Source organism: Uloborus diversus, chromosome 4 (genome assembly GCF_026930045.1).
Source record: "Uloborus diversus isolate 005 chromosome 4, Udiv.v.3.1, whole genome shotgun sequence".
In the NCBI taxonomy this organism is placed as follows: domain Eukaryota; kingdom Metazoa; phylum Arthropoda; class Arachnida; order Araneae; family Uloboridae; genus Uloborus; species Uloborus diversus.
The window spans coordinates 43429403-43443351 of NC_072734.1; the positions used below are offsets into that span (position 1 = coordinate 43429403).

Sequence of the window (13949 nt, forward strand, 5' to 3'; positions counted from 1 at the left end):
AGCAAGATTGATTTTATTAAAGCACGGTTTTAATATGGTTTGGTAATGTAATGATTCGGTTTCTTCCACATTTTAAAAAGCAGCTGATTTTATAATACAGAGATTTTATAAGTGGCGGTTAGTGTTTATTTATTTATTGTTTTTGAACAAAAAAACTGCTGTAAACCTATTTGAAACAAAATGCACTACAACAGTATTTTTGATAAATGCGATATTATTTTCCTAGATTCAATAAGGAATAAATTTATGTTCAAAAAAAAAAAGAAAAGAAATAAAAAATAGCCAACCATCGCATCTAACAAATGAATCCCGATTGAGCTACAGCTTTCGCATGTATAGTGTGAAAGATACTTCCACTATTACTGAACTAATTTTGGACGATGAAATCAGTGTGCAACAACTATTCAATGGATTCAGCTCAAGATATTCCTGATGTTTTAAAAAAAGATGTTTCCTAATAACTTTCCTGAGCATTTCTCACTTTCACCTTAGAAAATGCGATATTTAATTACAGATGGACTTGCTCCTTATTTTCGGGAATGTATGTTAAAAGAAGCATGTGTATCCTATTTTACTTTGAGCTTTGATGAAACTACCAATATCAAAGACGAAAAGGAACTGCAAGTAAAAATAAAATATTGGTCTGAAAGCCAATGTTGCATCACAACAAGGCATCTCAAAACTTTCTTCTTGGTCAAGGCAGGGGGAAAATTTTGATTGAGAAGCTATGTGAAGCACTTACCGAGAGTAATTTATCTATGAATAAACGTTCTCATGCTTGCCTCAGATGGTCCTTATGTTTAATAAAAAGGTTTTTAGGTTGTTTCACACAATTATCCTTGAGACACGAGAAAAAAGCCTAATAAATATTGGTATTTGCACTGTTCATATGTGAGCATTATGTGTAGTGAAATTTAGACTTACTACACCGCTAGTAGAAGTGAACTTGCAAAAAAAAATGTCCACAGCCTGAAGTTGGAAAGAAAAACACGTGAAGCATTTTTCCTCATGGAAAATCTGTATTTATTATCCTCAAAGGATTCCTAAAGTTGACGAACAACATCTTCATTGATATTTAAAAAACATTTAGAAGAATAGACAAAGATTAGCCGCTAAAATACAACGAAACATTCAGTTTTACGAACATGCTGATTCCAAGGAATATAAGGCATTAACGTAACATACAAAAATAGGCCTAAAGGCGTTTTATGACTTTAAAATTGACATCACGTTGTATTACGCCCTGCCAGGAGTAAAGAGCACTGGCAGACATCACGAAATCACGTACAACACATTTTGCGGCTATGTGAGGTGAGAGAGAGAGAGAGAGAGCGAAAAAAGATCGCTCGAAGTATTTAAAGGTCTTCACATGGCTTTCAAATTAAGAATATGCAAAATACAAGATGTGTTGCCAATGCAAGAAAGTTAAAGATATGTTGCCAATCAAAAAGTAACTCAATCTACAAAAAAATTCTCGCGGTTATAAGATACAATGAACTGGTGACTCGGTTCACCCAAAAGTTCATTCACTTGACTGAGTCATTGCAACCGATCGCACACATGACGTCACAACGTGATGCAATGTTTACATCGAAAAGGGATTGATTCTGCATGATGCAAAAACGTATTTTTAATGTTTTTTTTTTTTCAAATTAAGTGATTCTTTCACTTTTTGTGAAAGTTTAAATTAAAAATCTAACAAGCGGCCCCATTTTTGCAACATGCACAACAATCAGAAAAATTCACAATAAATTCAAATTGACAAAGTCACCATTGAATTTCACAAAAAATTTTACACACCCAAGAAGTTCAAATTTAGTTTATATATTTTTCCCCCCCAAAAATAATGTCACAAAAATGTCCAAGTTGAGATTTGGTATAAGGTTTTGTCAAAGCATCAGCTAAATTTAATTTAGAACTCACATACATTAATTTAAACAATTTTTCATTTACTAAATTTCTCAAAAAATGATACTTAATATCAATATGTTTACTTCTTTGATTTTGTATAGGACTTTTGGAAAAATCTATTGCAGCAATGTTGTCACAAAATATTTTACAATTTTTCAAAATTAAATTCAAATTTTCATTTTTTAAAATTTTTATGATCCAGACAAATTCTTTAGCAGCCTCTGTCAAAGTGACATATTCGGCTTCCATAGTGGAAAGAGCAATACATTTATGCTTAAAGGTTTTCCACATGATAGGTGCATTATCTAGCAAAATGATGTAACCTCCCATTGAAACCCTATCATCTCTACTAGCTGCCCAATCTGAATCAGAATAACATTTAATATTTAAATTTGAAATATTTGATAACTTCAATTTAAGATTTTTCGTATACAAAACATAACCAAGAAGACGAAGTAAACCATGCCAATGTTTTTCACCATAATTAGATTGAAATTGGGAAAATATATTCAGAGCATATGTTATGTCGGGACGAGTTCTACTAGCCAAAAAGGATAAACAGCCAATTAAATTTCGATATGGTAAAGAATTACATTTATCTATTTCTAACTTACTAGTAGGCGAATCAATTTTTGAATAAACCACCCCAACCGAAATAGGAACATTACTAATTGGAATATTATAACTAGAATACAACTCGACAATTTTATTAATATACATTGTCTGATGAATATACCAATTACCATCAATGTTTTGAAATTCAACACCCAGAAGTTTTCTTATTTCACCCAAAATTTTTAACTCAAAATGATTTCTTAAAAAATTTACAATTTCATTCAAATCAGATTTTAGTTTGCCAAAAAGTATGATATCATCAACATAAAAAAGAAGAATAACCTTATTTTTATATATGTAACAACAATTACACCAATCTAAACTAGTAAAGTTCATTTTCAAAAGTGTTTCATGGAGTTGATAGTACCACATCCTACCACTTTGGTGTAAACCGTACAAAGCTTTCTTTAACAAACAGACTTTACCAGGCTCTAGTACATATCCACTAGGTTGTTTCATATATACATTAGTATCCAAATTAGCATACAAATAAGCGTTATTTATGTCTACATGCAGATGACACCATTTAAAAAGACATACAAAAATACAGAAAAACAATCTGATTATAGAAAAATCAATGACTGGGCTAAAAACTTCTTGAAATGATTCTCCAGCTTCCTGAAGATAACCTTGGGCACATAACCGAGCACGGTATTTCACAATATTCCCTTGCTGATCTTCTTTTACCGTATATACCCACCGATTTCCCAAAATTTTACTATGTTCAGGTGGATCCACTAACTCCCATACACCGCGATTATATATGGTTTGTATTTCCTGATCCATCGCGTTAATCCAATGTTTAGATTCCCTGGAATTAATGGCTTCTTTAAAATTTAATGGAAGTTTAATTTCAGCAAGATTTCCCTCTAAAATTTCTATTACCTTTCCCTCTTTTAAATTTTTGCCCGAAAAGTCAAAATATGATTCATCAAATTCAATTTTGTTATCATTACAATATTTAATAACTTCATTTAAAGAACGCAAGCGAATATTTGAACCTTCAATCCTATAGTAAATATCAGTTCTATCACCTGATGGTCTAGGAACAGCTTGACGCAACCAATTAATTTCAGAACAAGGTTTTAATTCTTCACTAGGACTATCACTGGAAAGCTCATCCACTCCCTGATTTGAAGTTACAGGATATTCATAATCAAAATTGTCAGGTAAGTATTTCATAACCTTTGGACTACTTGATCCAGAACCTAGTACAACATCTGCCCCTTTAGTTCCCTCATCAAAACTGACATTACATGTTTCTATGATTCTTTGTTCGTCTTCCAGCCAGACACGATAACCTCTAGTATTTTGAGCGTAACCTAACAAAATTCCTGGTTTAGATTTATCGTCCAATTTCTTTCTTTTCTGACTTGGAACATTTACAAAAGTTAAACAGCCAAAAGTTCTGAGATGTTTCACGTTAGGCTTTTTATTGAAAAACAGTTCAAACGGGGTATGATTGCTCCCATGACAAAACCTATTCCAAACATAAGAAAAACAAAATGCAGCTTCCCCCCAGAATTTCGAAGGTAAGTTACTGTCTTTTAAAAGTGCTCTAACTCCCCCCATTAATGTCTGGTTAAACCGTTCAATTATGCCATTCATCATTGGTGTGTAGGGATTAGTTTTCTCATGCCTAATGCCACGGTTATTCAAGAAAATTTCAAAATTTTGATTGCAAAATTCTTTCCCCCCATCTGTACGAATTGATTTAATTTTCCTCCCTAAAAGCCTTTCATTACGATTTAAAAATCTTACAAAAATATTGAAAACATCAGACTTCAATTTCATAGGGTATACAGCAACGCGTTTTGAAAAATCGTCCATAATGGATAAATAATATTTCTCTCCCCTCAAAGTTAAATTTGGGACTTCACCTACATCCATGTGTATAAGCTCTAAAGGTTTAGAAGATCTCACGGCCCCAATCGATTTGAAAGAAATACTCCTAGCTTTAGTATATTTACAAATTTCACAATAGTTAACATTTTTATTCAATTCAGGAAGACCTCTAACACTATTGTTTTTGCTAGTTCTAGAAATATATTCATAATTAATGTGACAATATCTCTTGTGCCATAAATCTTCAGGTGAAATTTTACCAATTTTTTCAGAAATGTTAAACAGGCTCAGAATTATCACAATGTTCACTATTTTTCAAATACAAATATCTATTAGGCTTAAAGAAATATAAATTTATGTCATTTCTACGCTTTGCATAAAATAATTGATTCCAATTTTTGTCATAAACTTTAAGAATGCTATTATGACCAACAAATTTGTTACCTTCCTGTTCCAATTTAGATAATGACAATAAATTACGACGGATTTCAGGATTGTACAGAACATCTTTCAAGACAATTTTCCTATGTCTACCATTAATTTTGACCAACAATTGAATTGTACCAATCCCTAAAATATTGCTTTGTTTACCGTCAACAGCCATAGACATTTTTAAGTTATTAACTGGTCTAAAATCAGAGAAAAGATTTTTATTTTTAGTGACATGTGACGTAGCTCCAGAATCGGCAATCCACGTTATGTCTGAATCAGATGAAGTAATATTCAAAGCTTCTGACTCATTAATTTCACTCACATTATGTTGAGAATTAGAAGACCCTTGAGATAAATTTTTAGAATTTAACTTTGACTTAAATTTAAAACAATCAACCTTTTTATGCCCAAAAATCCCACAAAAATTACATTTCCCTTTAAATCTATTTTTACTAAAATTTGACACAGGTTTACAACTACTTTTACAAAGATGGATCTTACCGGCAGGTAGCGAATTCGGAACGGTCACATACACAGCAGGTGTCTGTAGTGGAATGTTCATTTCAGAAATTCTATTTGCTTCGAGCAACAGTTCTTGTTCTATTTTTAATGGGGTAAAGTCCACGTCAGACCATCGGTAGATTTGCTGTACTATGGATGCAAATTCAGGGGGTAAACTCCGGATATACTGGAAACCTATGTAAAGGTCGGACCTCGCATGGCCAACTTCTTTTAATTGTGACGCAGCTGCTTTCACTCGGCAGATGAAAAGACCAACAGTTTCGCCTTCTTGAAACTTGACTTGAAAAAATTTATCCAACAGGGATATTAATCTGGCACGGGTGTCAGGTTCAAAATACTTGCACAAGATTTCCCAAGCTATCTTTCCTTCAGTAGTGCATTCGATGAGAGGCTTGAATTCTTCTGACAGGAACTGATAAATGGTAGTATAAGCTCGAGTTCTTCTAAGATTTATTTCCGCTTTATCTCGGAACGTCAATTTTTCCTCTTCAAGTTTCTTTTCTTTTTCGTCAGCTTCGATGAATTCCCAGCTGCCCGAATGACGCAGGACAACTTGTATGTTTCTCTTCCAAGTATTCCAATTATTGGCATTTAGTAAAGGTATTGTAGGGACTTTCATACTTTCAAAAATTTCACGATGTTTTAAAAATTCTTCAGAGCATAAAAATTCAAATTTTCCAAGTTCTTCAGGTTATGCTCAGGAATTGCAAAGTCCAGGTGACCTGGGCCCATAACCACTTGTGAGCATTATGTGTAGTGAAATTTAGACTTACTACACCGCTAGTAGAAGTGAACTTGCAAAAAAAAAATGTCCACAGCCTGAAGTTGGAAAGAAAAACACGTGAAGCATTTTTCCTCATGGAAAATCTGTATTTATTATCCTCAAAGGATTCCTAAAGTTGACGAACAACATCTTCATTGATATTTAAAAAACATTTAGAAGAATAGACAAAGATTAGCCGCTAAAATACAACGAAACATTCAGTTTTACGAACATGCTGATTCCAAGGAATATAAGGCATTAACGTAACATACAAAAATAGGCCTAAAGGCGTTTTATGACTTTAAAATTGACATCACGTTGTATTACGCCCTGCCAGGAGTAAAGAGCACTGGCAGACATCACGAAATCACGTACAACACATTTTGCGGCTATGTGAGGTGAGAGAGAGAGAGAGAGCAAAAAAAGATCGCTCGAAGTATTTAAAGGTCTTCACATGGCTTTCAAATTAAGAATATGCAAAATACAAGATGTGTTGCCAATGCAAGAAAGTTAAAGATATGTTGCCAATCAAAAAGTAACTCAATCTACAAAAAAATTCTCGCGGTTATAAGATACAATGAACTGGTGACTCGGTTCACCCAAAAGTTCATTCACTTGACTGAGTCATTGCAACCGATCGCACACATGACGTCACAACGTGATGCAATGTTTACATCGAAAAGGGATTGATTCTGCATGATGCAAAAACGTATTTTTAATGTTTTTTTTTTTTTTTTTTTTTTCAAATTAAGTGATTCTTTCACTTTTTGTGAAAGTTTAAATTAAAAATCTAACATCATATAATGAATAATGCATATGTCAAAGCATTGCAGTATTTAGGTGAAGAAGCATCAGAACTTCTTCTTAGTACTTATAGCTATTTTGATGGTTGACCTTCCCGTTGGGAGGACTAGAAGTGCAAGAGCTGAACTGAATACACCTCATCACAAGTTCTTGAAACATACAACTACCCGTTGGCTTACCCTTGAACCTGCAGCAAGCAGACTACTGGAACAGTGGGATGCTCTTCAGTATTATTTTTTTAAACATGTGCCTTTAAAAAAGAATTCAGCTATGCAATGCAGGTCATATAAAGCTGTTGCAAATGTTTTAAGAAGACCTTCTTTAAAAGCTGAGCTGCATTTTATCTTTTCATCTGCTGATTTGTTCAAGCAGTTCATGAAACCCTTTCAATGCCAAGCGCGTATGATACATAAATTGTACCAAGAAATAGAGACCATTGTTCAGACTTTTATGGCTCGGGTTTTAAAAGCCTATGTTATAAAGAAAGTTGATTTTTCAAACGTAGACACGGATGAACTGTTTGCCGTTGGTAACAGACTACCTCTTGAAGATCTCGTTGCTAATGGGGAGGTGACAGATGAACTGTCAAAACTGAAAGAAAATGAGAAGGTTATGTTTTTAAGAACTGCTCAAAAGCATTATGTGACTGCATGCAAGTATGTAATAGAAAAAAGTTGCGCATCAAACGGGTTACTGAAAAGTTTTAAATTTTTGGATCTAAAAGAGAGAAGTAAATCTAGAAGCTGTAAGGATTTGATAAAGGTTGCCAAAATCATGCCTTTTAATGTTCCACTCGATAGGTTGCAAGATGAATGGAAACTTTTGCAGCTGGAAAAAGATGATGAAGCATCTGAAAACAAAACCATTGATAACTACTGGCAGCAGCACATTTCAAAAAAGGACTCAACTTCCAACGATCTAAAGTTTCCTAATGTTTCTTCCATGTGTTAATGTAAGGTGATAAAAGCTTCACTTGCATTATCACATGGTAATGCTGACATTGAAAGATGATTTTCCATTTCAAATCACCTTTTGGTGAAAATAAGACAGCAACGACCGAAAGATTTTTAAACAGCATACTTATAGTTGAAGATGCTGTAAAAGAATATCCTCATTTGCTTTCTGTATCAATTGGTCCAGAATAATGTACACAACAAGCACACGCAATTTACACAACATACATGGAGGAATTTAAGAGGAAAAAGGATTTGGAATTGAACAGAAGCAAAAAGAAGAGCAAAAAGAAAGGATTGTGAAGAAGAAATGAAGAAAATGGAAAAAATTAAAACATCTATTGAAAGTGAAACTGAAGCTCTGAATGAAAAAAGAAAGGATCATCTTCAAACCAAAGCAGCAAGAGAAGAGCTGTTTGCTGAAGCTTCTCAGAAACTAAAAAGCTTTGGAAAAAAAAGACCTTAAAGCAACAAAAGTAGCTCAAGCTATACTCGATGGAGTTAAAAGTATCCAAGCTGAAGAACAAGAAGTACAAATAATTCAGAAAACAGTAAAAAAAAAGAAATCACATCATTTTGCAGTAAAAAGCCAAAAATATAAGGAAATAATACCCACATTTTTCCACCCTCATATAAGCTTCAAGTCCCTACATCCCCCCCCCCCCCCCCCCAAGGAAAACTTTCTGCATCTTGTAAACATTTTAATTTTTTTTTTTTTTTAAATGAAAGTTATTCTTACTTGTTCTACTTTTGATAAACTATTTTCATTATTATGTTACTATAATTTTTAATAACTTGATTTAACACTACATTTTTTACCTCCCATGGACTTGTTATGGAATATTTTCAGAGCTTGCTAAAAAAATTTAAAAAAAATAAAAACAAGAAAAAAAAAATCATGAGCATTTTCAGGCATAATGAAATGATATTTTCAGTTTCATACTTCAACATCATTTTATTTTTGCATTGTTAGTACAATTGAATTATCATTTTGTTAAAGTGTGATTTTTCAAATTGGTTTTCTCAAGACTTTCGATTTAATATTTATGCTTTGTATTTACTAAGAAAAAAGAAAGAATGCTGATAGTTTTTCAACAAGCTAAAAAAAGAAAAAAAAACAATACTAAAAATGTGATTGAATTACATAAATTATACGTTCAGTAAATGTATCATCTTGCTCTTTACTTTACAATTGGTAAAAGTCAGTAAAAAGGGATAATCCTTTTCTGTTTTTTGAGTTCTTAACAAATTGCTTTTGGTCACCTTTTAGTTACTTTTTTGTCACCTTTCTCACTTTTTTCAAAGGCCATCAGCAGTCCTCGGCCTGCTTATTTTATTTCATGTTTCCATGGTTATGCTTTCAAAATCCATCTTTCGCATTTTAATTTCTTAAAAGTATTTTAATATCTGTCGTCAATGTTTAGACAGGTAATTTTGCATGGTGTTTTTTCTTTTTTTAAAAAATTATTATTTAAGCTTAATTGTTGAATATATGTCACTCAACACAATTTTTATTCTCAAGATAGACCGGGCAAAGCCGTGAATCCCAGCTCTTAATATATAAAGATTTGAAAGCTACTGTTAATGTGATCATATACCTTTTTTGTTTGTTTGGCGAAACATTTATTATTGCCAAAGAAAAAACATCCGCTTCACTCGCAAAAGGACTGGCTTCCGGTAGCGTGGTCGCTTGGCGCGATAGACCCTGAGCAGTCCAGTCTAGGATTATTGTTTTAAGGCAACCGTTAATGAAATTCATTGTTTTGGCGATTTGTTTTGAAATAAAAGAAATTTTTGATATTTAATTTTTGCTGCATGTATGATACTGACCCGCACAGAAACCTTGCAGAATATTTAATATGCCAGCTGCTCCAGCTCTTCGTAAACGTAGCAGCAGATTAATACCCATGATTTCATTAATTCTTATTTTTAATATTCCTAGTTTATTTTTTAATGTTCCATGTTTATTATTGTTGTTGTTATTGTTGTTTATCTTCGTTGTTACATACACTTATTTCCGTGCTACCTGTGTATGTGAAACTACATACTTTACTATATTTTCAATACATTTAACTACTTTAGCTGCAACATTGCGCTGCTTAAATGTAGAATATTTTACATCAATTTTGATCTATATATATATATATATATATATATATATATATATATATATATATATATATATAATTTGCTGTGTGCCCAAACTTCAAATGCATCCTAGACTCTTTTCTCTCCAACCCAGGTGCTTGGATTTTACTGTATGTAATAGTTAGGGAAAAAAAATAAGAAAATCAATTTAGAATGCTTTTATTTATTTTATTAGTAGGTATTTCATCATACTTGATCATACTACTGCTCTTTTGCTTCTTAATATAAATGCAAAGAATTATCTTCAGTAACAGAATTTTGCACTTTCCCTCTTTCTTTTGCAGGCTGCAGCTGAGGCATCTATTCCCAATTGCTTTAATGAGGTCCTAGCAAAACCGAACTCAGTGCCACTTATTCCAGCGCCAGTTCCTGCTAAACATGATGAACAGCTACTAGCTTTTGGAAACCAACTGCTACAGCAGCATTTGATGCAACAGCAAATCATGCTAAGGTATTTTTCTTATTCCTAGACTAAGCTGTTTTATTTCAAATAATACTGACAGCCGTTGATTTAGCAAATGCTTTTATCGGTCTGTAGGGAACTGTATTCAGTTTCATTTCACATTTGCTCTGATACAGTATCTTTTGTCATACGTTGAATTGCTACTACAAACTTTATTGGGCTGTTTTTAACGAATTCTGCAGATTTTTTACCTTTTATATGGTGAATGTAATAAGGCGTTGCCTAAAATTCAGGCAGGGAAAGGTAGGTTGATTCCCATTCGAATATCTTATATTTCTTCTTGTATTTAAAGTGATCCAAGTGCATTACTCTTGTCTGTGGGAGTGTGATCAAAACCCAGTCCAATGCGTGACATCATTTGCGCTTATTAATATTCAAACAATGCTGTTGCTGCTTTTTCTCCCCTTTAAGTTAAAACTGAATTTTCAACTCTGTAAGTACTGACAGCAAGCACTTGGCTGTTTCAACTGTTTATCATATTCTGTTATGAAAAGTGCAATTACTGAATCCAATTTGTTGTGTTGTTAGCTCAAATTAAGCACTTAGAAGTAAATCGCCGATTTGAAAACTTTGCACATCAATAGAACACTTAAAAATATGGAACCTTTTTTTTTATTGGCAACAAACACTTTTAACGGGGTGAAATTTACCTCTATATATTGGATAGTTGGAAATTAGAGGGTACAATATATTCTTTTATTTTAAATTTGAATTACGAAAATTCAAACGATTGATGATTTGAAAAAACTAAACAAACTAAAGTTGATGTGTTTCAGGATTTTTCTGAAAATACTATTTATAGGGGTAAACCTTCACTCGCAATCCTACTGAATAGAATAATAGATCTTTTCTGACTAGTTCTCAAATTTGTTCCATTTTTCAAATATTCTAAAGTTATATGTATATTTTTTTAAATCAGGCAAGCTCAATTACAACTTCTTTCGCAATTGAAGCAGCAAGAAAATTTATCAAACCTAACTCCACAGCAAAAACAGCTTATGTTACAACAGTTTGCTGCACAACAACAATTGCCTAAGTAAGAAAAAAAGTTTTATTTTAAAAATGAACTCATCTTATTGCTTGGAAGAAAAAAAAATAACAATCTTATTTATTAAAATTGTTTTCTCAGTCCAAACATAAATCCAATGCCTGATCCTTTACAACTGCAACTTCTTGGCCTTGGTCCAGTGCCTCCTTTAGTGAAGAGTGATATGTCTTTATGGAATGCAACACCTGGATCAGGTATTTCTTTTTAGAACATGTATTGTTGGGAATGTTTACTACGCCAAACTAGTATTCTTATACTAAAATGCATAAAATGTAATTATCTGTTAGCATTGGCCCTAGGCATTGGCTTCAAAAAATCTGAATGAGTAAATTATTTTTATTGTTTTAGCTGAAATATGGCCTGGCAATTTAAATACTGCACAACAACCTGGTGGAAGTATTTGGGATGTAGATGCTCAAAAACAAAGCGCAGAAGAATCTGAAGCAGAAAAAGTGAGTTATATTTTCAGATTTGGAATAGCTTATAATTAAAATCAAATAATTGTAAAGAAAGTTTTTTTTTTTGCTTCCATGCACTATGTTTCTGTATCAAATAGTTTTTTCTTTTTGATTTTTTTCTATTCAAATTTAATTCATATTTCTCTGAAAATTAATTTTTTCCAGAAATGAAATTTTGTATGTTAGAAAATAATTTTTTGATCATAGTTCAAGTTCCGTTTGTGTGTACTATACACATTTTTTTTCATGCACCCATATGTAAGGGTTGCGATTTTGTCCACTTTTGAGGAAAAAGTCTGAGGCGGCTCAAAAAATTGTTGAAGACTAAATTAAACAAAATAGACAAATTGAACAAAATGAATATTCACTAATTTTCTATAAGTTTGATACATAAAGTTATCATGGTGATATAATGTAATTTTATAATTTGAAAAGAACTTTTTTTCCAATTATTTAATAAAAACATTATGCTTACATTTCAATAATAATCTAATAAATCTACAAAAAATCATAATACTTGCACTTTCGTGCAACAATTTTTAAACAATGGTATTGTAAAAGTAACTAAATTTCACAAAATTAATAGTAGTTGAACATATGTGAAATACACCGCCAGCTCAGTCATTTCCAGCCAAGGACTGCAGTTTTGTGCTTATTAGCACTCATCAGCCCGGCATAGGAAAGTGACTGAGCTAGAGATGGAGAAACCTCTTGAGGAAGCCAAGAGTGCTAAGCAAACTGGTAGCTAATATAGAATAAGCTCAGACCAGACGAGTGACTGAAACAATGGTTCGGTTCGACTCGAACGTTGAAGGCAAGGCATGGTATATTCAGTAAGTTACCGGCCCATTAGCCAGGGCTAAGGCAGAAATACGTGAAATACACCGCCAGCTCAGTCATTTCAGACTGCAGTTTCGTGCTTAATAGCAATCATCAGCCCGACATAGGAAAGTGACTGAGCTGGAGATGGAAAACCTCTTACAGAAGCCAAGAGTGCCAAACAAACTGGTAGTTCAATGTTCGAGTCGAACCGAACCATTGTTTCGGTCACTCGTCTGGTCTGAGCTAATTCTATATTAGCTACCAGTTTGTTTCACACTCTTGGCTTCCTTAAGAGGTTTTTCCATCTCCAGCTCAGTCACTTTCCTATGCCGGGCTGATGAGTGCTAATAAGCACGAAACTGCAGTCCTCGGCTGGAAATGACTGAGCTGGTGGTGTATTTCACGTATTTCTGCCTTAGCCCTGGTTAATGGGTGGTAACTTACTGAATATAGTTGAACATAATTTGATTATTATTATATAGGTATTAATTTAGGAAGAAAGAGTTACAGTCAAACCCTAATTTAATGAATTCATCAGGATCGAAACTTTTATAAGTTAAATCAGGGTTATTCGTAATATCGGGGTGTGAAAAATGTTTTGAAAAACTGCACTTATACCTTATCTAAAACCCCTGAGAAGCAACTGCACAAAAATATCTATAATTAGAAAGTGAAACTGAATTAAAAACTTTCTATTCAGCATTTCACCACTTGTTACACATTACATGAAATACACCGCCAGCTCAGTCATTTCCAGCCTAGGACTGCAGTTTCGTGCTTATTAGCACTCGTCAGCCCGGCATAGGAAAGTAAGTGAGCTGGCGGTGTATTTCATGTATTTCTGCTTTAGCCCTGGCTAATGGGCGGTAATTTACTGAATATTGTTACACATTAGTTAATTTGAAATTTTAAACTACTAACACTAAGTAATGATGTTTGATGTTTGACAGTTTCCTTGATACTTTACTCGAAATAGTTCTCTTTCGGCTTTATGGAGAGAAGAAAATACTGTGACATTTGCAGCCTGCTGCATGAGATATGTTTTTAGTTTCCAGACCGTATAAAGCATTTGAAAAAGTAACAGATTTAATGGGAGTTTCACTATCCCTTTTCTGCATCAAAATCAATATTCGTTGGTTGCCCCCTCGCCCGTCAAAAATTACTG

At 33.1% G+C, this 13949-nt stretch overlaps 1 protein-coding gene across 3 annotated transcripts in view; it reads left to right on the forward strand.

Annotated features, from left to right (window-relative positions):
* Nucleotides 1-13949, forward strand: part of LOC129219624 (GRB10-interacting GYF protein 2-like) — an 85835-nt gene that overhangs the window by 48252 nt on the left and 23634 nt on the right. For all 3 annotated transcript variants that reach the window (XM_054853881.1, XM_054853882.1, XM_054853883.1), the window contains 4 exons: nucleotides 10278-10444; nucleotides 11376-11492; nucleotides 11586-11698; nucleotides 11853-11956. In XM_054853881.1, the coding sequence (XP_054709856.1) occupies nucleotides 10278-10444; nucleotides 11376-11492; nucleotides 11586-11698; nucleotides 11853-11956 (501 nt within the window). The remainder of the gene's footprint in view (nucleotides 1-10277; nucleotides 10445-11375; nucleotides 11493-11585; nucleotides 11699-11852; nucleotides 11957-13949) is intronic.